The sequence below is a fragment of the Nipponia nippon genome, unplaced genomic scaffold, assembly GCF_047370975.1.
Source record: "Nipponia nippon isolate SJK-2023a ecotype South Korea unplaced genomic scaffold, ASM4737097v1 scaffold_3, whole genome shotgun sequence".
Lineage (NCBI taxonomy): Eukaryota > Metazoa > Chordata > Aves > Pelecaniformes > Threskiornithidae > Nipponia > Nipponia nippon.
Window position 1 is genome coordinate 54,722,792 of NW_028262347.1, and position 23,612 is coordinate 54,746,403.

General features: G+C 46.9%; 1 protein-coding gene across 2 annotated transcripts; it reads left to right on the top strand.

Annotated features, from left to right (window-relative positions):
- The first annotated feature begins 942 nt into the window (after positions 1–942).
- FAM234B (family with sequence similarity 234 member B) lies at positions 943–23,554 on the top strand. 2 transcript variants are annotated; one of them, XM_087764879.1, is made up of 14 exons: positions 943–1,107; positions 7,682–8,074; positions 9,039–9,137; positions 11,077–11,265; positions 12,768–12,898; positions 13,583–13,730; positions 14,083–14,224; positions 14,883–15,026; positions 18,497–18,578; positions 18,809–18,964; positions 19,576–19,693; positions 20,869–21,365; positions 21,523–21,772; positions 23,356–23,554. In XM_087764879.1, exons 1-12 carry the CDS (start codon positions 1,071–1,073, stop codon positions 21,117–21,119), a joined length of 1,890 nt encoding a protein of 629 aa, XP_087621005.1. In that variant the 5' UTR covers positions 943–1,070; the 3' UTR covers positions 21,120–21,365; positions 21,523–21,772; positions 23,356–23,554. The 2 variants fall into 2 exon arrangements, with proteins under 2 accessions (XP_087621005.1, XP_087621006.1); XM_087764880.1 differs by having other exon boundaries at positions 959–1,107; positions 20,869–21,095.
- Positions 23,555–23,612: the final 58 nt, after the last annotated feature.

Consider the following 23,612-nt stretch of genomic DNA (forward strand, 5'->3'; position numbering starts at 1 on the left):
GGAAAGCAGCAGCAGCAGATGCTGAGGAAAAATGATGTGTTCTTTAGCCAGCTGACTCTCTTTTGATGTATTTAGCCAATACTCCTTTCTCTTCTGTGACAAAGGAGTCAGCCTTGAGAGTTCTCACACAAATCGTGACTTGAAGAAGTGGTGGTGGTAGATGGCCCATGCATGGGCATCGGAATCAGGAAGCTGGAGCCTTGTGGCTTTGGGGAAGCCACAAAACCCTCCTTGCTTAACTTCTCCATCGTGGGAAAGGGAGAATTCCCTTGTTTGCTTACCTCGGAAGGCTGTGGTGAAGATCAAGGACAGCTTTGGAAAACGCCCTAGCAGTCTTTTGTACTATAATTAAGCAAAAAAAGAATGTTGCAAAATAAAATAAAACCAACAAGTACAATTTCTTCCAAGCAAAACCTTCCAAAGAATGAAGGTATATATTTATACCAAGAACAACTTAAAGGACTGGCACTTTCTGCGTAAACCACTGAAGACAACGACCATGTTTTTGCATGAGCCTGTGCCCAGCACACAGTGGGGGCTGTATAAATCTGGACTGTCCATGGTCACGGCTCGCTGCCACAGGCCCCCACGGCCCTGCGGGTCTCTGCCGCTGCAAAACAACAGGGAGGAAACAAAGGACGATGGAACCAATAAAGAGCTTCGGTTTTGGTGGGAATCCCAAGTTTATGCCAGGCAGGCAGCCGTCTTTGCGGGAGAGCGGCGCCTCCCAGGGGAGGGCCCCGCTGCCACCCCACCCGGAGGCCCGCCGGCTCCTGGCAGGGACAGCCCCATGGGGAGAGGCTCTCAGGGCCCGGTGGCCTGCGCCCCTCCCACCCCCGGCTGCCCACCGGGCGGCCCTCACCCGCAGCTCCCCGTGACAGGGACCCCCGGGGCCGCCCCCCGCCGCCCCTCTCCCTCTGCCCCAGCACAGCGAGGCCGTGCGGGCGAGGAGCCCCGGCCAGGTTGGGCGTGGGGGGGGGCTCCCACGCCGCAGAACTACAATTCCCAGCAGGCCGCGGGAAGGCGCGGAGCGGGAGGGGGGGCGCGCATGTGCACTGCGCCTCTCCAGCATGGCTACGGTGCTGTCCCGCGCGCTGAAGCTGCCGGGTAAGGGGTCTGCGCCCAACGGAGGGAGGGAGCGCCGCGCCGCGCCGGGGCAGCCACGTCCGGGCCTGCGCCCGGCGGCATGAGGCGCGGTTGCCGCTGCCTGCGGGCGGTGGGGTGCGTTGCCATGGTGATGTGGCGGTGTGGGGCAAGGCCCGGCCGCCCCGGGGGCGCAGGCGGTGCGGGGGGGGGGTGGGGTGGCGGTCTCTGCCCGGGCTCTGGGGGCGTCGTGCGTGGCGGCAGGGGGGCCTGGGCCTGGCCGCGGCCCTGTGAGGAGCCGCGCCGGGACTGCGCGGGAGGAGGCGCCGGGTCCCGCAGGCCGCGCAGGGGTGGGCGCGGGGCTCAAGGCAGCCGCCGCCACCGGGAGAAAGCGTTAGTTCCTCTCTGATCCACTCCCACCGGGTTTTACCCCAAAAGGCCAGGCTAGGAGTTCGGTAAGTGCCACTGCAGTTACGCAGGTAAATGTTTGAAGTCTGCCTACCAGCTCTGCATATCTTCCAGGCAGAGATCTTCAGCGAGATGAAAGGATACTCAGGCATAAGGGACTATTGTGTCGGGGAACCGGATCTTTCACAGATAAGTCAGGGAGCAGCAGTCCAACAACTGTTCTCTTCAGCGAGGAGATTAAGAGGGAATGAAAATACATTGCAAAACCAGTTCTTGAGGGCGTGCTAGTTGCTGTTGGATGGGCTGGAGATGGTGCCAATGCACCCAGCTGCATTAACCCAATGGGAAAGTGCCTCGTGTCCCCTCCTGACCATGTCTTGCCTTTGGGACAGCCATGGGACAGAGGCAGGGCCCAGCTGTGCGCTGCTGGGGGAGGGCTTCTCCCCAGCACCACGCGCCACTATGGTCCTGCGGTGCCCCAGCCTGTGAAGCTGCACTCAGTGGGCAGGTCGTACTTTCCTCCTTGTTGTGGTTTAACCCCAGTTGGCAACTGAGCACCACACAGCCACTCACTCACCCTCCCCCCACAGTGGGATGCGGGAGAGAACTGGGAAAAAAAAAAAGTAAAACATGTAGGTTGAGATAAAGACAGTTTAATAGGACAGAAAAGGAAGGGAAATAATAGTGATAAAAGAATACACAAAGCAAGTGGTGCACAATGCAGTTGCTCACCACCCGCTGACCAATGCCCAGCCTGTCCCCGAGCAGTGATCACTGCCCCCTGGCCAACCCCCCCCAGTTTATATACTGAGCGTGATGTCATACGGTATGGCATAGCCCTTTGGCCAGTCTGGGTCAGCTGTCCTGGCTGTGCCCCCTCCCAGCTTCTTGTGCACCGGGCAGAGCATGGGAAGCTGAAAAGTCCTTGACCAGTGTAAGCGCTACTTGGCAACAACTAAAACAGCAGTCTGTTATCAACATTATTCTCATACTAAATCCAAAACACAGCACTATACCAGCTACTAGGAAGAAAATTAACTCTATCCCAGCCAAAACCAGGGCACTCCTCCATTGGTCCATGAAGGTCACAGTAATGTCTTTAAGGCCCTTCCCACCAGCTTTTAGTAACCCATACCAGGCGTCATTATTTTTTAGTTTATGTAGTGCCTGTTAGATCTCATTCAAAGAAGTTTTGTTTGCCAGTCAGTTTCTTCGTGGTTATTTATATGTGTTTGTCTAAATGGGAAGGAATATTTTTTACACGAAGTTAATTTAGGAAAAGTGCAAACTAGTGGGTATAAGTGTGTGTATTGGGGTGTGACCACTGGAGAACTGTACAATAACAAGTACAGATCTCTTCCAGGATCTCTGAAACCAGCATGATCTATTTGATATCTGCTGTTGGGAGCCACTGATTTGGAAAAGAGCACAGGCCTTGCAACTGCAGTTAAGAAAACAGTTCTTGCATCAGTTCTTAGGTTAAATTGCATGTATCATACCTTGTTTTTGTGGTTAACTATTGAAAAATGCAGCTTTCAACAGCAATGAGAAAGCAGAAAGCCTATTGATATAGCTGTTTTTTCCTGCTGCATCTCATTAAATTAATTACATTAATATGTGGCAACTTATCTCCCCATGGGCTTAGAGATATGTCTGTATTACCCAGTGACTGGTGCCTGCCCACTGCCAGCTGGGAAAAAAAAGAAGAATAAACAGAACCTGAAGCAAGTACAAAGGATACTGGAACCGGTATCTCATTACTGGAATAACGCACTGAAAATTGTACTCGTCTAAAGTCCAAGGTCTGCTCTTTTCACTCCAAAGCGAGTGCAATGAAAAGCCTTTCCAGTGAGTCGAAAACAGAAAAAAGGTTACAATTAATATCTTTCAAGCCATCAGCACTAGAAATGAGTATTTCATTATGAGTGGGACCTGATTCCAACACAGATCACCTCACAGATGCCTCCTTTCCAAATCATAATCACATGATGCATCTTTTCTTCTTTGAGAGGTCACGTTCTGCAGTAGTTGCAAGAGGTGCATGTGCAAAAAGTACTATTAGGCAAATGCACAGGGGATTTTCAAAGTCATTAAGTGCAGTTTAGAGTTCAACTGCCCTTGAAAGTCAATAAGTTTGGGGCATTTTCTCTCTCTTCTGCCTTTGAAAACCTCCCTCTTCAGTATTTGCTTTTTCTTCCAGTGGCTGCAAAAAAAAAATCCAGGGCGACATGACCAGTAACTTAGCCACAGACCACGAGCAGCAGTTCCTAAAGACTGATTGTAACCACAGGCCACTAACTGGGAACCTCTGTTTTATCACTGTGCCATGGAAAAAATGGAATACAATTTAGAGCAGGTCAGAACAGAAGCAGTTTGTTTACTGTACCTGTAGGAGAAAACACAGAGCAGCTGGGAACTGACTTTGCTGATATGAACTCCATCCCTGTAAAGTGGAGGCAAGATTTATACAGACTTAGAGATGCTATGCAAAAGACAGATAACAAGATGTGAGTTATACAGATCTGTTACATACGCAAAACCACAGAACTGCTCAAGGTAGGTCTGGAGTCTGTCTTCTTTAGCGCAAGGACTAATTTATCATAAAGGTTATGCAGTGATTATCGTTTCAGGAGATAGGGTAAGAATTTGACAAAGAGGACGACTTGGGTCTTAGCATTTCTACTTCCACAATGGGAAGCTGAAAACTGCATGGTAGTATTGGATTTTCTGACATCTGATCACTTGCAGCAGAGGCAGTTTTAGCTTTCTCTTGATGGACAAACTGTCTTCTCCCAGCCTGAGCCTTGTTGTTGACCAGAAAGGAAAGAATTTGACTTCTGGAGCACTTCTCAATAAATCATAATTCTCTAAATGGTGTGAGACTGCCCTTGTTTTCACTCATTCTTTATGGCTGTTTATGTCTCTCCATTTATGCTTTTCTGTTGAAAACTCATTTGGGAGTCATTAGTAGTGTGGTGTCCCTCCTTCCCACAGCAAGTGACCTAAAACTCAGATGAAGAGTCATTTTCCTTCTATTCTCTCTCCAGCCATAAGTTACGTATTCTCTGCACTGCAGAACAGCCTTGGGAGGCCGGGCTGAGCACATCCTCGCCAGCCCTCCAGATGCATTCCCAAAACACCTACAGATCGATTGTTAGGGCTCTCTCCGAACAGTGGGCGATGAGCGTTTGAATCCTCTGAGATTAGGTATGCAGCTGGGTTTCCCATGTGCTAGGTGAGTGCTCCAACAGCTGTTGTTAAAGGGCAGTGTCTTCCATCCTTTTGGCTTAAAAAAAAAAATCAGCAGGGCATTTTATGCCTGACCTTACTGAGTGGCTGTGCCTTGTGAGAGTGCCAATTAACCTTTTGAGGAAAGACAGTGAGAAGGAATGCCAGTTTCTGGTTCCTGGTCAGGCTTAGACATGAAATAAGACTGAGCATCTCTGCTTTATAGCTCTCCTGTGACTCAATAGATCCTTTCCTATGTAGATCACCAAAAACTGTAAGTCATCATTGTGTAGTAGCTGTTTTTGTAGCCTCTGATCAGTGGTTCTCAGCAGGAAAGGTGTTCCTGTTACAGATCGTCTGTGGTTGACACCACTGTGAATGTTGCCAACCCCTGACAGTTCAAGGAGTGGGTGAGCCATTATTTCGAGGTCCTGTCTGTCTCCTAGAAATCCAGAACAAAACTGTTCCAGATAAAGCTCATTCCTGTCAAAGCTTTTAGTTGCCCCAAGGATGAACAGCAGGTTTCAGTCTTCTGGGTTCACTGTCTGGAATTAAAATAATTAAACAAATCACAGTATATCTGAAGTGTAAGTATGCTGTTGAGTCGTTTTACTCAAAGCACACCCGTTTCCAAAACTGGGAGCAGTCTGGTTAGCATAACTATCGGACTTTGACTTCCCAGGCTAAATACCATTTACTCTCGGGCCAGCAGCATTTGCTTTTCATACCACTCTGACCTGGCTTGAACTGGCGCATCTGGGTCTGTAGTGAAAAGCTGCTAATACCCTGCCAGCGAGTCCTCTCTGGAGTGTCTTGTTTTCACTGAGTACTCTTTCAGCAACTTGTCAGCACAACCTACCATATAGGCATCTGGGAAATTCACACTGCGCTGTCACTGCAGTGTCTGATCAGAAAGCTGTGTGCCAGCAAAGTCAATGGCCTTCTGTGCTGCTCACAGGATGGAGCTAAGGTTATCAAGACTTCCTGAAAAACCCATGCTTTGAACACGTTTAGGGCAGATCTATGTGAAATGATGCAGTATCTCACAGGGATACACCCGACCATCCCATGGGAATGTAGTATCTTTTAGCTTGGTGCTCTGCCTCCACAAGGAGCAGCTTTTTGGAGCGTGTATGTGCACCAGATTGTTTTGATGTGAGTCTTTTGTGGAAGCCCCTAGTTCAAAAAGGAAGGGTCTGATTTAGATATGTGATCTTGTTGGGTATCTTTATTTCCCTCTGTTCAGTGTGGATGCGTTGTCCTGACTACTGTACTTAGTGTGGGGCATTTGACCTTTAGTGGGATTGACAATTTTTCTTAAATCCTAAAATTGACACTGAATGCCATTTATAAGTGGTACAGGAAGGGGAAGTGAAAGTCCTTTTGTGGGGTGAGAAATGAGAAAGAAATGAGATGCATGTGCTGCAAAATTGATTCTAGATGATGCAAAATAGACGTGTTGCACTAACTAGATACTACAGTACATCTGTAACTGTGAGTCTGCCTTTAACAGGAAAACTAGAAGGCGTATTATCTTATGCAGAGAGAATAATCATGAAAGCCCTTAAATTTCCGCTCTGTAAAGCCTTCCCATCATCTTAGTGTCTGAGAGTGGTTGCAGCTTGCGTATTTTTGCTTATTATTTATGCCTTGCATGATCACTTCGAGTACCTTCAGGCACAAGTTAGCTCCTGTCTCAGGTCAGCTTTCGGCAAAGGGAAATGAGGCAGATATCTGGGATAGCAAAGTCCCACCTTGGAATAGGAGAGAGAGGGAAATAGACTGAGACCCTGCAGTCATCGGAGCAGTGGCCGTGGCTCCATGCCCAGCCTAGTGGCGCAGGGCAGCTCCCTGAGACGTGATCCTCCACTCGTAGCTCAGGGCAGTGAGTCTGCGTGATCTTGCCTGCCCTCATAAACAGATGGCCCTGGCCTTATGCCAGTATGTACGACGAGGCTCTGCCCTTGCCCTCGTCACACTCCCTGCGGCTGTCTAGGCCTTGGGGGAGAAGTCGTCCATGTGCCAGGCATCTGTGGGGGAGACACCTAAAGCTAAGCTACTTTCTTGTACCGCCACCTGAAGGCATCAGTACTAAGTTATCTATCTCGGCAAGGCCAAGCACAGGCTGTTGGCTCTGGTGGGAGCAGGAACAGAGCAGGAACACTGTGGTTTCCTACTGCGGGGGCTGGAGCACTCCCTCTCGTAGTGCTGAGCCATGCAGAGGAGGTGGTGTCTTAGGGGGGCAGCCCCGATCCCTTCAGACACCAGCATGTTACTGGCCCGAAAGGGCAAAATCACTTTGCCCTCATCTTCAGGGAGTCGATACCCATTTTTACCAGCACTGCAGAGAAACCATGCACAGTGCTCTACCCCTTCTATCCCTGACAAAGCAGGACAGCAGATGTGGCACACTTAGAAGGCAGCAGTGCTGCTTGGACCAGGCAGGAGGAGGAGGGGAAAAATGAGTTGCAGAGGGAGGCCCCTTCAGAGAACACAGACCATAAGTGAAGAGGGGCTATGTCAGGATTAGAGGCTGACAAATGCTAAAGGAGCAGAGTCTGAAGTCAATAGAGTGGTGAGGTTTAGGTACTCGGAGCGTTAAGCATGGCTTCGTGTCAGTATGTCTCATTACCAAAGAGGAAAGTATTAGAATTAAATCAGCCATGAATTCCCTATATATATACACATACATATGTGTGTGTGTATATACGTATATAGATACTATATATATACACCTTTATCTTGGGGAAGTAAACTGTTGGTGTCTTTTCTCTTGCAGCTGCTACTCTGAAAGATGGACAGACCTTGTCTTTTCTCTCACACCTCTCACTTGTATCCATGCAAAATGCAGACTACGCTGTCATCCCTTCTGTATCACTCTCCACTGCAGCTTTTTCTCCACTGAGATCCTGCAAAAGTGAGCAACTTATGCTTTATTGTCTCTCTCCATTTCTTTCCTCAGGAAAGAAGAGCCCAGACCTTGGGGAATACGATCCTCTCACTCAGGCTGACAGTGATGAAAGTGAAGATGACCTGGTACTCAACATCCAGAAGAACGGGGGGGTCAAGAACGGGAAGAGCCCCCCTGAGGAGGTGCAGGACCCTGACTCTGATGTGGAGGTTGGGATGACAAAGCAGCACACATCAGAGAGCGTGCCCGAGGGTTATCCTGCAGAGACAGCTGGAAGTTTGGAGCAGAAGGCTGCTCCCTCCCTCATGCCATACCTGCGCACAGCGATCTTTCTGCTCACTGTGGTGATCTCGATGATTCTTGTGTTGGTGTGCGCATTTCTAATTCCCTGTCCCCCTAGAGACTTGCATAACACCTGGAACCGCAACCTAGGTCAGGGAGCAGGTGAGAAAGCCCCAGGAACAGCATCTGGCGTGGGGGAGGTGGCAGCTCCCAGGCTGGGCATCGGCGGGAGAGACCTATCTGGGAGAGCCAGGTCGGAGCAGAGGCCCTTCCTCACCACTGCAGATGCTCCGAGGTAATAGACAGGCAGCTGTGTCCTGCTCACTCTTCAAGCTGAGGCCTGTGAAATCTGGCATCGGTAGATAACAGTGCCACAAAATCTGGTTTCTGTCAACACCGAAAAACATTTTGACTCTTCTCCCATCCTGCCTTTTTGTCCAGATGGTACACTCTATTCCAGATGGATATGGCCCAGCCCACTTTAAAACACAGTGCCTCCCTCTCTGCATCCTGGGTTTCACCAGCACCTCCACGCTGAATTGTGTGGGTGTGTTCAGGAGGAGAGGGATAGAAGTCTTTGTGTCTTCTAACTGGCTTAACTAACCTTATTTCTTTTGTCTTCTTGTCCTGCTTGAATCTGTAAATCAACATTCAGGATCTTTTGTCATCCTATATGGGCCACTGGTAACATTTCTAAAGTATCTCCCATGCTGACTTCTGCAGTAAAGTAACAGTGGTTTGTGAAATAATTTCTGACAGGTCTAGATATGTCTCTCCCTCCTTGCTTTCTGCCCCTGGCTTCCAAATCTAAGCCTTTCATAAGATATGTGGCTCCCACATCACCTCAGAAAGTGAAGTGGGAAGCAGCAGAAATCTTTTTCTGTTAACTCCTCCATTTTTCCCTTTCCCTTTCCTTTCTGACCCAGATGCTGCATTTCTGCCTTTCCATGCAATGAAGGATCTTGCCGTGGTGTGAGCTGCCTGGCATTGGTGGTTCCCTAGCAGACTGTGTGAGGCTTGGGTGTCCATGAGTCTCTTTTCTGGGCCAGCCTTCCTCTCCCAGTGTGGAAAATGAGCTGGGTGGCCTTTTTGACAACAGTGCGGTGATTCTCTGTGACTGTTGCAGGTGGTGTGTTATCCCCACTGGAGCTGTGTGATGTGAATGGCGATGGGCTCCCTGACATCCTCATTGTCTTCACTGCCTTGATGAATGCTAGTGTCATGGGTAAGCACCGCAGCTCCTTTCCATTCCTCTTTCTGTACGTGTCAGTACGGACCTTTGTATGTTTGTCTTACACAGGAAGAGTTCCTGCCACTGCAAATCCACTGCATTGCTCTTTTCGGAGTTCCTTAAAATGGCTGGTGTACTGTGTCTGTGCTTTGTCATGCTGCTCATAATTTTCATGGCAAGCCCATGCTCCCATACCTGTTGGGTCAACGTCATCTATTTCCCCTTATCTCATCTTGGGGCAAGTCCATCTCTTTGTCCTGTATTTGTGCACACTTGGTTTGGGGGCAGAGGTAAACCGATCAGGAAGCACTGCTTTACAAATAGCAACTGGAAATAAGGTGTACTTTTTTCCCCCCCTTGTTATCTCTCAGACGCCTTCACAAAACAGCTCAGTCTAACCACCTCCGTTTTACAGGCACAGAGGTAGAAGCACAGAGAAGGGAAGCAGCTTCACAAAGATCACAAATGAGATTCAGTGGTAGAGTCTCAACTCTCCTGATCTGTCGTCCAGCGTCCTGGTCATCACCAAGGGTAGTTGGTGACAGGAACAGTGATGGCAGAGCTGACTGTTGGAGTGCTCTGGTTCTTCTGAACTAGCCAGTTGCTTGCCAACAGGGAACATTATGGGTTTTTCTAGAGCAGCTGTAGGTTGGTGTTGCAGGAAACACCCTCACCTTGCTGCCTTTTTCTCCACATCACTCCATATATTTGCTTGGCTCCAAATTGTTGTTAATTCACAGATAATAGACTGGCTGATGGTGGGGAAGCTACTGTGCCTGGCTGTTTAGCAGGTATTGCCCTGCTAACCCTCACACCCCTCAGGTAACACAGCCGCAGCCTGCTGATACTGGCCAGTGTTATACAGGGGCTGCCAAGTCCAGTGGCATCCTATTGCCCTGGGCTTCTGAAGTCCTGGAGGTTCCCAGCTGCCTGCTGTACTGCATCTGCCCAGCCTGTCTGCCCAGTGAAGAGAACTTGGGCTGGGGCAGCCCCTTTAGCATAAGCCAGATGATTTTCAGTTTGAGAAGAAAGTGAGTTTGATTTAGAGAGTGGGCTCAGACTTGCTTTTAGCCAGTGGCCCAGATATGCCCTTTGTGTAGTCAGGTCACATGTTATTTTGCTAGTAAGACAGGAGTCAACTGAGACTGTTGTTATTTTGAAATGTGTGGGAGTTCATCTTAAATTGTGATGTGAGCATACCGGGTGGAGAGTACAGTAGCCACAATTATGTCTGAAGGCAGGCTGAGCTCAGAGTTGCTCCCATTTGGAATCAGAGCCAACAGTCAACTGAAACAGCATAGAGCACTTTTTTTTAACAAGTATTTTGTGCTAACTCATGAATTAGGAAAAGAGCCCTGAGTTACACCAATTGTTTGCATTAAGTCCATTTTTCACAATAATAAAGCACATTTGGAGAACAAAGGAGAAAGCTCTTAGATTGCCAATCACCTTCTGCTGCTCCAGATTTACAAACAACCCAGGACTTTCACATGAGGTGGCATCTGCCTTGGGAGTCACTTAAGGTTTCCCCTTGGTGCTAGCCATTGTCTTGAGGGAGGATCAGTCTGGTTTGGCAGCAAGTACATTTCACACCAGGAAGTCAGCACGACTGAGCAGGTTGTCCCCAGGATCTTGGCTCCTCTGTGCCCAGCTGACCACATTTCTTGCTGTGAGCTCGGGTCCAACCTCCATGATTATCTGCACTGTTGGCTGACAGCCCAACTTGTCTGTAGATCACTGCTAGGCTCTGCAGGCAGAGAGACTCAGCCATGGGGTGGGATTTGACCTTTGCTTTCAGGCAGTGTGGATGTGACTGGCTTGAGCCACTCAGCTCTGGGAGGTAGAGCTGGAACTCAAGCACAAAGACCAAAGGCAGCATGGACATAGCCTCTGATGCCAAGGGATTTCACTGTCTCCTTCCTGCCTCTTCCAGGCGTCTCTAGGCCTTCTGTAACTGTGGTGGCCCTTTCTGGTATGAATGGCAGCACCTTGTGGTCCATCCAGCTTCCAGAGGAGACTCGGAGTTTGCAGTGCAAAGGGCTGTCACTGGGGGCACCTACAGATCCCGTCTGCCTTGTCACAGGAACATCAAAATTCCTCAGCCTTCTCAGTGCCTCCACAGGTAGAGTCAACTACGAGCATATTAGAAATATGCTACTGCTTTTTTGTTTTCTTTAAAGGGCTAATAGGCATGAATGATTCAGTGCTAGGACTTCATGGTGGCTGTTATCTATTGACACGCAGGAAGGAGTCAAAACACTAATGAATTTCTAGTAACACAGGATAAGAGAATCCAAACCATTGCTGCTCTGTGGCAGCATCTTCATCCTGCCAACTCAGAACATTTCGAAGTGTTAATCTTACCCTGTAGCATCCCCCTGGCATAAAGGATATGTAAGGTCTGTCCTCATCAACACTGAGCTGTTAGTACAACTCAGCACCTACCTAACAGCACTGAAAAGCTGAAAACCATTCTTGGAGAAGTTATATAAGGACATGTGCTACAGCCAGGAAACCTTCCAGAGAAATTAGGCCCATAGAAGAATTGATTAGATGTGAAGGAATATTGCATTTTTAGTCACTTGCTCATGCGCACCTCCATTCTCTGATTGCTGTTTGTTCTACCACATTAATTCATTGGCAGAAATATTCATAGGTAGGTATAGGGATGTTTTTGGAATCAGAACAGAGAATGCAGGCATATAAGAAACCGTGGGTTTAAGTAACAGATCCAGTCAATGAGCAGCGGCACTTAGGGACCTGATTACTTGCACAGTGTTTGCATGCTCAGGACCGTAGGCTGTCTCCTTTACCAGCAGTAGTAGTGTTAATGTGCACAAGTGTTTTGAGGTCTGGCCTTTGGTTTCCTTTGTCATGCAGGGGCAAACCCTATCCTACACAGCAGCAGCAGCAGCAGCAGAAAAGCATTTTTAAACTCTGATTTAAAAAGCAGAAGTGTTGGCAAAGGAATAATGGAAAAGTAAAAGCATTGAATTTCATTTTGCCTTTTTTGGGTGTTTATTTGCCAATTTGCAAATCAGGTTTTACTGAGTTTCCAGCTGGGTCCATGCTGGACTGCCGAACCATTTGACATCACGTCTGCTAACATGTTTTTACCCTGAGGTGGGGTGAGCATGCCATGTTGGAGTGGCTATTTGCTGCTGGGAATTTAACTGAGACGCAGATTTACACTTTGAATATTAGAACTGCCCATCTGTTCCCTTTCCTGGCATCTACCTACAGGCTTCACTGCTGGCTGAGGAAAACAACTGCTGTCCTGCAGAGCAGCACTCTCATTTAGGTTCGCCTTCCAAGAGTGAACCTCAAATATTCTCTGCTATTTCAGGAATTGTTTTGGGCTCAGGTCTTTCTAGAGAGATGCTAAGAAGGAAGCACAGCAGGATTTGAGGCATGACTCAAAGACAATCTGAAGAAATGCTGGGGGAAGAACTTTGCTTCCCACTGCAGCTTGTCCCAGTTTGTAGGCTTGTCTTTCCTCTTCTCAGAGAATGGGGAAAACAACCTGTCTTGCTCCCTCCTTCAAAAAGGTTTTGTGGAACCCTCTGGGGATGCCTGCTGGTTCCCCAAGTGCTGCAGATCTCTCTCATCCTGTTCTTCCTGCAGGCAAGACCATCTGGACGCTGAACTCCATCCACCTTTCAAGTGGGATCCTGGCTGCACCAGCTGCAACTCTTCCAGATGTAGATGGAGATGGGATTAGGGATATTGTTGTTCTGGCTCTCAAAGAGACACAGGTACAGCATATCCCTGCTCAAGGTTTGAAAGGACCTTGACTATCTAGAGGAAGAACAGGAAGCCTGGTGTGGAAAGGCTGTAACAGCAGCTGCAGGAGCCCCTAATTTTCATTCTCTTAGATTTCCCTAAAAAACACCCTTTTTCTTTCAATAGGTCAGAGCAGTGAGATCAAGCAATAATGACACTACCCGCATTTCTTGTCAGCTGGGAATGAACAGAAGGGTCATTATTTACCCCTGGCTGAGACTTGAGAATTATCTGTTTCTGCTCAGTGAAGGCTTGGTTTGAAGCGAGTGTTTAGAAGCAGTGTAGGGAGCCATGTTGAGATAGATCTCTGGAGAAAGGAGCATTCAGCTTATCCAAAAGAAAGAAGTACTTGTGTGATTAATTCAGATGCAGATTTCCTCTATGCTCATCCCTCCCCACAATTCTAGCATTAATGTTGTTAGAGGAGTTCAGGTTTTTGAAGTCCCTTCCATCTTTGATGCATTTGCAGTCAAGAGAAAAGCATGAATGTAAGACACCCAGGAAGCTAGACAGAGCAAGGAGAAAGAAACTACTAGCTAGACGTTGCTGTGGGGGGAAAGAGCAATGGAGCTTCATGCTGTGGGGACCAGGGAAGATTCTGAGAGTACAAGTGCATGAAAGCACTGCTAAAAATCTCTACATCTCTCTCTTTGCAGCCTGATATGTTTTTCGTCTTGGTGTCAGGAAAGACTGGGACTGCTTTGGGTGGGCCTGTGAAGTACAGCGCCAATGGAGAAGGGAAAGTGATTGGCCCCCAGGTCCACATCACCAGCCGGGGAGCCATCTACATCCTGTTTGGGTTTGGTAAGATGCACCTTGCTTCTCCAGCACTTCACCTTAACTGAGAAAACATTCATTTTACGTAAAATGTCCCAGAGCGTCCCTGGGATATTTCTACCGTGCCTTCTGCTGTCAAAGCTAGGAGTAGAGGGCATGGAAACAAGTCTCACTGCCATGGTATGGAAAAGTGCAGGAGCACCAATACCTGCTAGCCTGGAATACCTTGGAATTTCCCAAAGGCACATCATGCCAGGGAAGTTCCAGCTCTGGGCATTTCTTTGCCTTCTACCACAACTGCAGTGGTCCCAAGGACCCTTCATGCTACGAGGGGGTTAACTTTTGCAGGCAGGACTCTTCATCTTTACTCTCCTGGCAGGTAATGTTCAAGCAGTTGCCCTGAGGGATATCTTTACCCAAGCCAGAAACCGGGACAGCTTTCCTGCAATGCTGCAGCAGGAGGAGCTGGAGTGGGAAAAGCGCAGATCTGTCAACCTGTCAGAGCTCATTGACATTTACAGGTAGGAGATGGACTTGTCCTCTTGCTTCTGCTGGGAGAGGAAGGGGAGGGTAGGCACCTCTTAGTGCTCCTGGAGATGGTCCCTTCTACTTCAATACTGTCCTTCTTTTCATTGTCCAGTTGATAACAATACTCTGGGGAACGTATTGTTTCCTCCCTGTCCCGTGGTTGTCCTAGCAAAAGAAATACAGAGTATGATAAAAGGGAGTCCTTTGCTTCTCCTGCTCCTTGTTCCTTTCTTCACCCTCTATGCATACCTGGAGGAAAAAACAAAAGGTGTTCCCAGCTAATGGAGTCCCTTTGAGAAGCTCCATCTGTGTACGGCATTGTGGACCTGGATTTCTCAGCTCCTTCTTCTTTACTGCCAAATTGTGGTCAAGGTCAGCCTGGATAGGAGTAAAGGGAGGGAACAAATGTGAACCCCCAGACTCCATGCTTTTCATAGTAACTCAAGATGTTCAGAAGACCCCTCACCTGAATTTAGCCCACTTAACTGAGGAACCCCCAAAGGAAGCTAAGCTCCATTGCTGGGGAAAAGATGGGCTTCTTCAAGAACAGTTCAAATTTTAGGTAGGATGAGTTGCCACGTGGACAGGCAGCTAGTGCTGAGATGTGCAGATACAAGCCTCAGAATCTCCTCTGCTTTCCATTTGTCCCAGTGGGGGTGTTGATTTCCTGCAGACGATGAAGACACCTGACACAAACTGCAGCAACCTGCTCATCACAACCAAAGAGGGCTTGATCCTACTGCGGGGACAGGACCTGGAGCCCCGCTGGACCCTGGAACTGCAGAACATCAGCAGGTTACATACTGGGAACATTTTTCTGTCCTATTTCTTCCTGTACCATTTCCTGCCTTTCACTTGTAAGCACATGTCCTCCTTAGCAATTGAGAAGAATTCTTCAAGTCTGCAGAGAAATCTAAGAACTGGAGGTGTGCAGATGCATTGCTGAGCAAGTGAGGAGGGCAGGGGGGAGCAAGGAACAGAAGGCTGGAAACCTGAGCTGTGTGCTTGTGAGTGATCACAAATAAGGGGCTTTATTCAGGTACCCAACACTGATGTCATGGGAATGTCGTGGCATTGGAATTCAGGGGATTACTGGTGTGTTATTCAGCCCATCTGCTGTCCAGGGCTGCCACTTGCCAGTTCAGTGGAGAGGAGCAGTTGCATTAGTGATATTAAGTATTTAGAGAAGGTTGCTGAGCATGGCCCACAGATCTTCACGTTCCTTGAAAGCTGAAAATGAGCATTCTGATGGCAGTCAGCACACCATCTATACTAAATGTAAACCTTAAAGTAATACTGGTCATCCTCTAATTTCACACATGGAAATTAAATAATTTGCCAGATTTCGTGGGTTGATAATAACCAGCAATTTCAGCTTGCCCAGTATCAAATATTTGCAAAGGGCAGTTGGGCACAGTTGAGGGAAATGATGTGGGAAACAAATTGCTTGCTCTGCTATCTAGAGGAAAGAAAGCAGCTCTCAGCTCAGTGTTACCTGACTGTCAAGAGCATCTATAGGAAGAAGGCATTGGAACTTCATTAAGCAAAAAAAATTGGTGTTCAACTAGGTTTGATATTCTGATAATGTCCACATTCTTGAAGGCTGATGGGTGATGTAAGCAATGGCTTTAGGAATGGCTTATGGCTAGTTGATCATGCTGTAGGGAAAGGAGATGGACTAAAAGTGGTTTGGGCCTAGAGCCTGCACACTTCTGGATGTGTCTGGGGTCTAGTTTAAAGGGTAAGTGTGTACTGACTAAGCAAAGCTAGTTCATAGATGCTGTAAAATGAGTTATACACAAGATATTTCTAAACAGATCCACTAATGAACTGGAAAATTTCTATGGGTTCAAATCAAGAAGGGTTGAAAACTGCTTTACCTGTTCTATTCACAGAATCACAATATGGTTGAGGTTGGATGGCACCTCTGGAGATTGCCTAGTCCAACCTACCTGCTCAAGCAGGCTCAGCTAGAGCAAGTTGCTCAGGGCGTGTGTGCTGTCAGGTTTTAAATATCTCCAAGGATGGAGACTCCACAACCTCTCTGGGCAACTAGTATTCCAGGTTGGTGTATTCCAGCCCTGTTTTTTCTGGTTCCATGACCTCCCAAGGGACACAGTACAACACATGTACAGAAGCTGCCAGATAGGCATTGAAAAATTAATGAAAGCAATTCTTGTTCAAGGCCACTGTGCTAAAGTCCGGGGCTGCCTGTTTTCTCGGAGTTAAGAGAGACAAAATCTGGTAGACTGAATATATTGTGCACAAGCATTCATTTAAGAGGGTATTTTTTTAGAATGTAGAGTTCTGCTTAAGCAACACAGGCTGGGGGACAAATTCAGCTCAGGGGTGTCACCACAGAGTCAAACAGACCAAAACCCAGTTCCTCATCAGACAAAGCTTACAGAGCCAGCTGAGTGCTCCGTTTTTCCTGGGTAAACCTGCCCCAAGCACACCACTCCAGCCAGGCAGACTGTCCAGCCCTTTGGGAACAGTCTCTGAGAAAAACAGCCTGGTTGCTGCAGATGTGCTGCATTTCCAGATAGCTTTTAACAAGATCCCTGGAAAACCATAAAGGAGAATCAGTAGTCATAAAACAAGGGTGAAGTTCAGAGACCATGAAATTGAGTAAGCAGTTAAAAATTGTGTTGTAAATGGATGTTTCAGATGAGAGAGGATTAATAGCAGGTTGCTACGGGGATTACTGTTGGGGAGGAATAATTACTAGCCTTCTGGTTCATTTAAGAAAGTGCCCAGGGGATTTTTCAGTTGATTCGTAGCATCTAAAATACCTGTGTCTGTCTGCATTCAGTTTGTGGGATCTGCCACCGACTGTAACCCATAAGGGATGTGAGAAGAGCCACCTTAGGAGAGCTTTTAAATTTGTGCCCATAGGATAGAACTGCCTTCTACTTCCTTTTGCTACTGGAGAGCTTTCAAGCTATAGGAGTGTCCCATGATACTGCCTTGAAAGTGTTGGTTCTGGTTGCCAAAGCTGTCTGAAGCAAATGACATTTTTTGATGTAGTAAGTATAAATAGTCAAGCCACTGCTGTACTGTGGCATTGCTGGTGAAGAGCCATTCTGGCATGCACATTTTGAAGGGGAAGCTGGAAAAAAATCGAGAAAAGGGCTGGAGAAAATTCTTTAGCGTGGAAGATTTAAGTCAGGGTGTTTATATGATCAAAGAGAAGCCAGAGAGTTGAGTTCAGAAGCGTGTGTAAGTAATATGAGCTAACAGGCATTTTAGTCTTGCTATAGCAAGAACAAGTGCCTTGGAGCGAAAGCCATTCATGTTCAAGAAAATGAAAATGCAGGCATGTTTCTTTGGGTGAGATTAATCATTAGAACTGACTGTCATGAGAAGTGATGAATTCATCTCATCTTTGTATTTCTGTAGCAAGCCTCATGGCTGGTAGATCTAGTCAAAGTCAGTCTACTGATACTTGGTTAATTGGGTGAAATACAGCAATCTGTCATAAACAAGAGGGGGAGGACGTATTCTGATGATCCTACCTTGCCATAAAATCTCTGATTCTGTGAATTTTGAGGAATCGTCAGTGCTTATTTAGAACCTTGTGTCTAGCTGTGGTGAATTTAAGGAAGACAGAGATAAGACTCAGAAAGCCAAAGGCAAGCAAGATGGTTAGAAAACAGTTATAATGAGGGATATTCAAGTAATAGTGTTATGTCACCCAGAAGGGAGAGGATAAGAGGGGACTTCATTTAAACTGCTGAAAGTTATAAAAAGGCTTGTAAAACTGCCAGAACTAAGAAAACAAATAATCATGGGCTGACATTAATGGTGAGTATATTAAGAGCCATTTCACACAGCTAAGGCTGGGAAATACACTTTCAGCAGGAGGTCAAATCTGCCAATGCATTTTGAAAGGGCAGGGTAATTTTTTAAGACCATAGCAAAACTGTACAGGTTCTCATGCTAAGAAAAGAATAATACAGAGTCATGTCACAGGATGATAAACAGATGTCTGCACAGCCCAGCAAGGGATGCCCCCCCCCCCAGATGACTCTGAAGAATAGTTAACAAGCACCATGGGCTGCTTGATCATTTTTCACTTTTCTGATCCACCAACAAATGGTTCCTGACAGTCAGAACAGTTCTGAGTGGATGAAAGATCTTATTTAGCATAGCACATCCTGCCTTTTTAAGAGGTAGAATGGAGGATGAAAGCAACTGTGCTGCCTCCATCTGAGATCCTTGTTTTTCTGCCATGGGGCTGAGTGTTTCTTTTTCCAAATTTGCAGCCAGCCTGTACCAGGTTACTTCGGTGCTGATGAAACTCTGGACTTCATGCTGCAAGCACAGACTGGAGATGGGAACAAAAAGGTAAAACAAGTGAAGGCAAAGAGGGCAGTGGCAGCATAGGGGTGAGGGAGGTTGGGTAGAAAGGGACAATCATTCCCTGCTCCTCACTCTTCCCATTTCTGTGGCTGACACTCATCACTCTGTGGCCACAGGCATGAAAGGGAACAGCACAGGCCATGCTGCTGCAAGGGGGCTCTCTGTACACCCACACCTGGACACCTGTTAATGCTAGATCTCTCCCCTGCCTTGAGGTGGTGGTGATAGACGGCAAATCCGGCCTCCCTGTTTGGAACCAGGAACTCCCGTGGCAGAAGCAACAACTTGATGCGCTGTCAGTCATGACTTTGGACAAGAAGTCTGTTTTTCTCTTCTGGGCTGATGAAGCACAGCCTGTGTTGCAAAGTTTGGTGAGCAAGCATCCTTTCTTCACTTTGAGGTTTCTCTGTGAGGCACATGCAGTCTCTGTCTTTTATTGCCAATGTAATTGAACTTTAAACCTGCCATATAAGAAGGCTGTCAGGGACATCTTTTGCTCTAGCTTTGACACTCTGACTTCTCTGAGCCTGAACAGAGGAGTTTTTATGTGCAAATTCTTCACCAGAAAGGTTTATTGACAGAAAGTCCGCATACACAAAACCAAAACTTTCTGCGTGAATTTCATTTTTTTCTGCAAGACTGAGATATTTTTGCTGCAGATTTGTTCCCAGCCCCAGAGCGCTGCTTCTCTGCACACAGGCACACAAGTCAGCATGGAGACTCAAACTTCCAGACTGTAGCTTTGCCCATCAAGCTGACTTTGACAGAGCCAGATCTCAACCTTACCAAACAGAAGTTGTGGAGCAAATTCTGTTTTAGAAAAAAAACTTTGCAGGATTTCATCTCTGTAAAACCATAGAGTTCTTGATTCTCTGATCCATGTAAAGACAGCGCAGTGTCAGAAAACTTTATTTCTTTGGCAAAGCTAGTCTCCTCTTTGCTAGCCAGCTGTAACATTTTTGTCTGTCCTTTGTTCCAACAGCAACCTGGTCCCAGACCTGAGCGCCCAGGGCTGCACCACCTCTATCTCCTCCATCCTGTTTTTCCTACCGTCCTTTTGGACCTCACCAATGCAACAGACAAAGTCATTGCTTCAGCAGGTGAGATGAGGAGGAGAAACTACCTAGGCTAAAAGAAATAACGGGAGAGAGAGGTAGCTGTGAGAAACAATGGGGGGTAGTTGTGCTGTTAAAGGTAGCACCTGAGGTCCACCACACATAGGCCAACAATGGGAAATAAGATCCATCTTCCTCCTGAAGAAAGGCCCTGTCCAACCCCTACTTTGCAAATAAAAGACACACTGAGTTTCTTGCACATGTTTAAGCAGGGAAAGGTCCAAGTTTGATTTCATGCATGTTTTACACCGGAGAAGTTCCCTGGCTTTCGATGGAGCTATTTATGGTTTAAGGCAGTGCATGAAGAATCACTAGGAAACTTTTCTCTGTCACCTCAGATACAGTTCCGCCTTTGTTGGCCATCTTCTCCTGCTCACTGGGATAGCAGCTGTGCTGCTTCTTCCTCTCTCTTTTTGAAAGGGAGAATCCAAAATATTTAAACATGTGTTTTCAGGGAAAAGTAGATCTGGATTTAACACCTATGCAAGATTGTACAGTCCCTGTTGGATTTCCTTGCTCTTTGTAAAGCAGTTCAACCAACAGCCAGCCCGTTGAGCATGGCAGGGTGTGGGATAAAAGATCAGTTCATCCAGCACTGAGTCTAGTAGGCCAGGAAGCATAGAAAAGCTGCTATGTAGTGATACATCTGATTGGATTTGTATCAAAAACACAGCTCAGTCAAGAACAAATAGAATATCATTTTTAGAGGGGTTTGTTAGAAACTGGGATTTCTGAGGTCTGTACAGATCATTCTGCAGTGACTGGAGTGAACTGACTTGCCCGTGCTTTACCAATTTCCCCTTCTATAGAGGTAAAACAGTATCTGCTAACAGGTGTGGGAAGGAAAGCTCTCTGAAAGTGAACTGCATTATTGAAATATGTGCATCTCCTATGTCAAGCTCAAAAACATCACCTGGAACCAAACCTTTCCATTTCTCATCTAAATTTCAGTTTATTTCCATGGAAAATTTTTAACTTAAAATAATTTTCCCTGATAATTTTCCCTGATTAACTAAGGTACATACAATTGTAAAGTCAGACTGAATATACCCTCAGTCCAGTGGATGTTTTGACTGAGAAAAGACTGTAAGATTTCTTTTGGAAGAAATGTAATCATTTACTCCTCAGCAATATTTTCTCTCCCTTTTCTGATGGGACAGTTGGAATTAACGATCTCCAGAAGGATGCATTTCACATCATGGTGACAACAACTGCAACCTCTGAAAAACAGCCAGGGTTACTCTCGGTCAGCAAGCTGGGCCTGAAGTGGGCCATGATGAGTCAAGGTCGAACGGTGTGGCTAAAGGACACCACCACTCCCAAAATCAGCCGTGGAGAAGTGAGGCGATTTCTTGCCCGGCTGAAATTTGTTGACTTTCCTCAGAAGGTGAGATTGTGCAAGAATCCCTAATGAAATCCAGGCCTTTGAAAACATCTGATCTCTTCCCTACAGACACAGTTAGGTGCTCTTTGGGATGCAAAGAGACTGGTGGGTTTCAAAGAGACTGTTTGCAAGATGACTGGCTGCCCCTTTGGGCATAAGCTGGACAGATTGTGAGGCCCAGCTGTACTTTGGCAGTTGGACGAGGAGGGGGATCTTAGAAAGAACCGGGGATGATGATCATAAGGGACTGACAGACTCAGAGAGAACAGAGAGGTGAGACAGAGATCACTTGTTTTGACACGGGCAAACAAGGGTCCACCACATAGTGGTGCCCAAGTTCAGTTGCTGACCTGTGAATTACCATTTTTCTCTACCAGACCGGATGATAATAGGTTTTGGCTTTAGTTTTTGTTTGTCTTTCCTTCTCCAGCTCTAGCCTGGTGGTTCCTCAGATTTTGGTTGGACCTGTGGCCTGTATGGAGAATATGGGAAGCTGCTCTGTGGATATTCAGGAAAACTGCTGTGTAAAGGGAATGGGGGCTAAAAGCACTTCCCCTTTCTTCAGCTCTCTGGGGAATGCTGCTGGAGGCAGGTTTGTCCTAGGCAGGCCTGTCCTGTACCAGAGGAACCTTGTTCAGCATCTCTCCCTCCATGTGCCGTTCTTGCATGCTTCCTTCCAGGTAACACGGAAATGTGAATTTAGAATTTATATATGTACATATATATATATATATAAAGCCAAGTTTTTTATATATATATATATATGTATCAATTTATACTATATATATATATATTTTTTGTATGTTTAATTTATGAATGAGATTTAGGACACTCCTTTTTATGTCCAAACAGTATTCCCAGGCAGTCAAATAAGCTCTAGGCCTAGAGCAGGCCATGAGGACTCAAGGCAAATGGTTTGGCTAAAGGACAGCACCTGCTTTAATCTTTTTATTTTTGGAGAGAAGCCTCTGTCTGGCTCCTGCAGGGCTAGTCTTGTGCACAACCTTTCCTGTGCTCTCAGCCCTCTTCTCCATTCTGTCACCAAACTCACAAACAAACTAGCTCTCTGGCTGAATTACCTGATCTAGAGAAAGATGGTCCCCACAGCATTTGCCAGTTCTTGCACTTTTATATATTTCTTTTCCTGATCCCAAGTTCAAGACAGGTTCATGTGGGTGATGTAGAAGCGAAAGGTTCATGTCTTATTTCCTTCTCCTTTCTATCCATCCCTAAGATTTTATGAACCCAAAGTGTCCCTGTAACATCACACTGCAGTCCACTGGGCTGAGTCCCCCTTTGCAATGCGCCACAGCCCTTTTGGGATAGATTCCCAGCAGATCCCCACTGGCACTGTAAAGATCATAATAGATCCAGTGACAGCAAAGCTGATTCTCACACCACTGCTTCAGGGTTTAGAGGCTCAGACAGAGGCAGAACTGGAAAGCTTTTCTGTGCATTTCAACCCTATTCTGAGCTAAACTTTACCATTCCCTTGCCAGCCCAGCCCTGTGTGGAGCCCCAGTGCACATTTGCTCTCAGTATGTTTAGTGCTTTGAACTGTGCCTCTGAGTGTGCCATCAGTCTCCTGTGTTGTAGTTGCAGAGCGTCTACATGAACTTTTTGTAATAGAAGTGACCGTATATAAACCAACCACTTTGGTGCCGCGGCAGCTCCCCACAGTGTAGGGCAACAACATAGGAACTGTTTTCCCTGTATGCCTTTCTAGGTCAGACCTTTGACATTAGGCAAAGCCAGGCTAAGATGAGGATTGCAAAGGGCTCTTCTGTCCTCCTGGGACGTGCCCTTCCAGCCTCCCTGCACTTGCGTGTGAGTGGTGAGGTGATGGCAGGACTTTGACCCTCCCTCCAGATGGGCACATCTACCATGGGTTTGCTCTCCGGGGCTCTTGACACCTCTCCTTGCTATATCACCCTCTCTCTTCTCCTTCCCTGCATCTCCATGTAAAGCTTCCAGGATAGCCCTTCAGGATTAGCTGCAAGCCCCAAGGCTGGTCCTTGGGCCCTGCTCTCTTAATGTCAGAGCCTGTGAACAGTTTGTATATGTTTAATGGTATTTTTGTGTAAATAGCTTTGTATATATTAGCACAACTGTAGCAATGACTTTCGGCCTGGCATTTTCTTCCAGACAGGGATTAGTGTTTATAATATATAGTCAGTTAATACAGCTGCATAATAGGGACTGAAAGTGTAAGGACCAGTAACATACGAGGATTAAACAGGAGTGCCCCTTCCCTCCTGTCTAGCCACTACCTTGCTGGGAAAGGTGAAGCAGCTGTTACCTGAAGTAGCTATTCTCCTGAGATTCTTCCTGAGACAACTGATATTCAAGTGCAGTGACATTAGCTCCTCCATAATGTGAATTCACCCTGCCCACACCCCCCCCCCCCACTGTGAATAAAGAGTCTGTCTGTATATTGTTGGGAAAATGTATTTGAACTGTGAACTGCAATGGAGCAAATAAATGCTGTGTACAGCATCAGTGTGTCATGTGAACCAGTGT

Excerpts from the sequence above, each read along its gene's own strand:
- FAM234B (XM_087764879.1), top strand. The coding sequence starts at position 1,071 with ATGGCTACGGTGCTGTCCCGCGCGCTGAAGCTGCCGG. Across the intron at positions 9,138-11,076 it reads GATGAATGCTAGTGTCATGG|GCGTCTCTAGGCCTTCTGTA; the intron begins GTAAGCACCGCA and ends TGCCTCTTCCAG. Across the intron at positions 11,266-12,767 it reads CCTTCTCAGTGCCTCCACAG|GCAAGACCATCTGGACGCTG; the intron begins GTAGAGTCAACT and ends TTCTTCCTGCAG.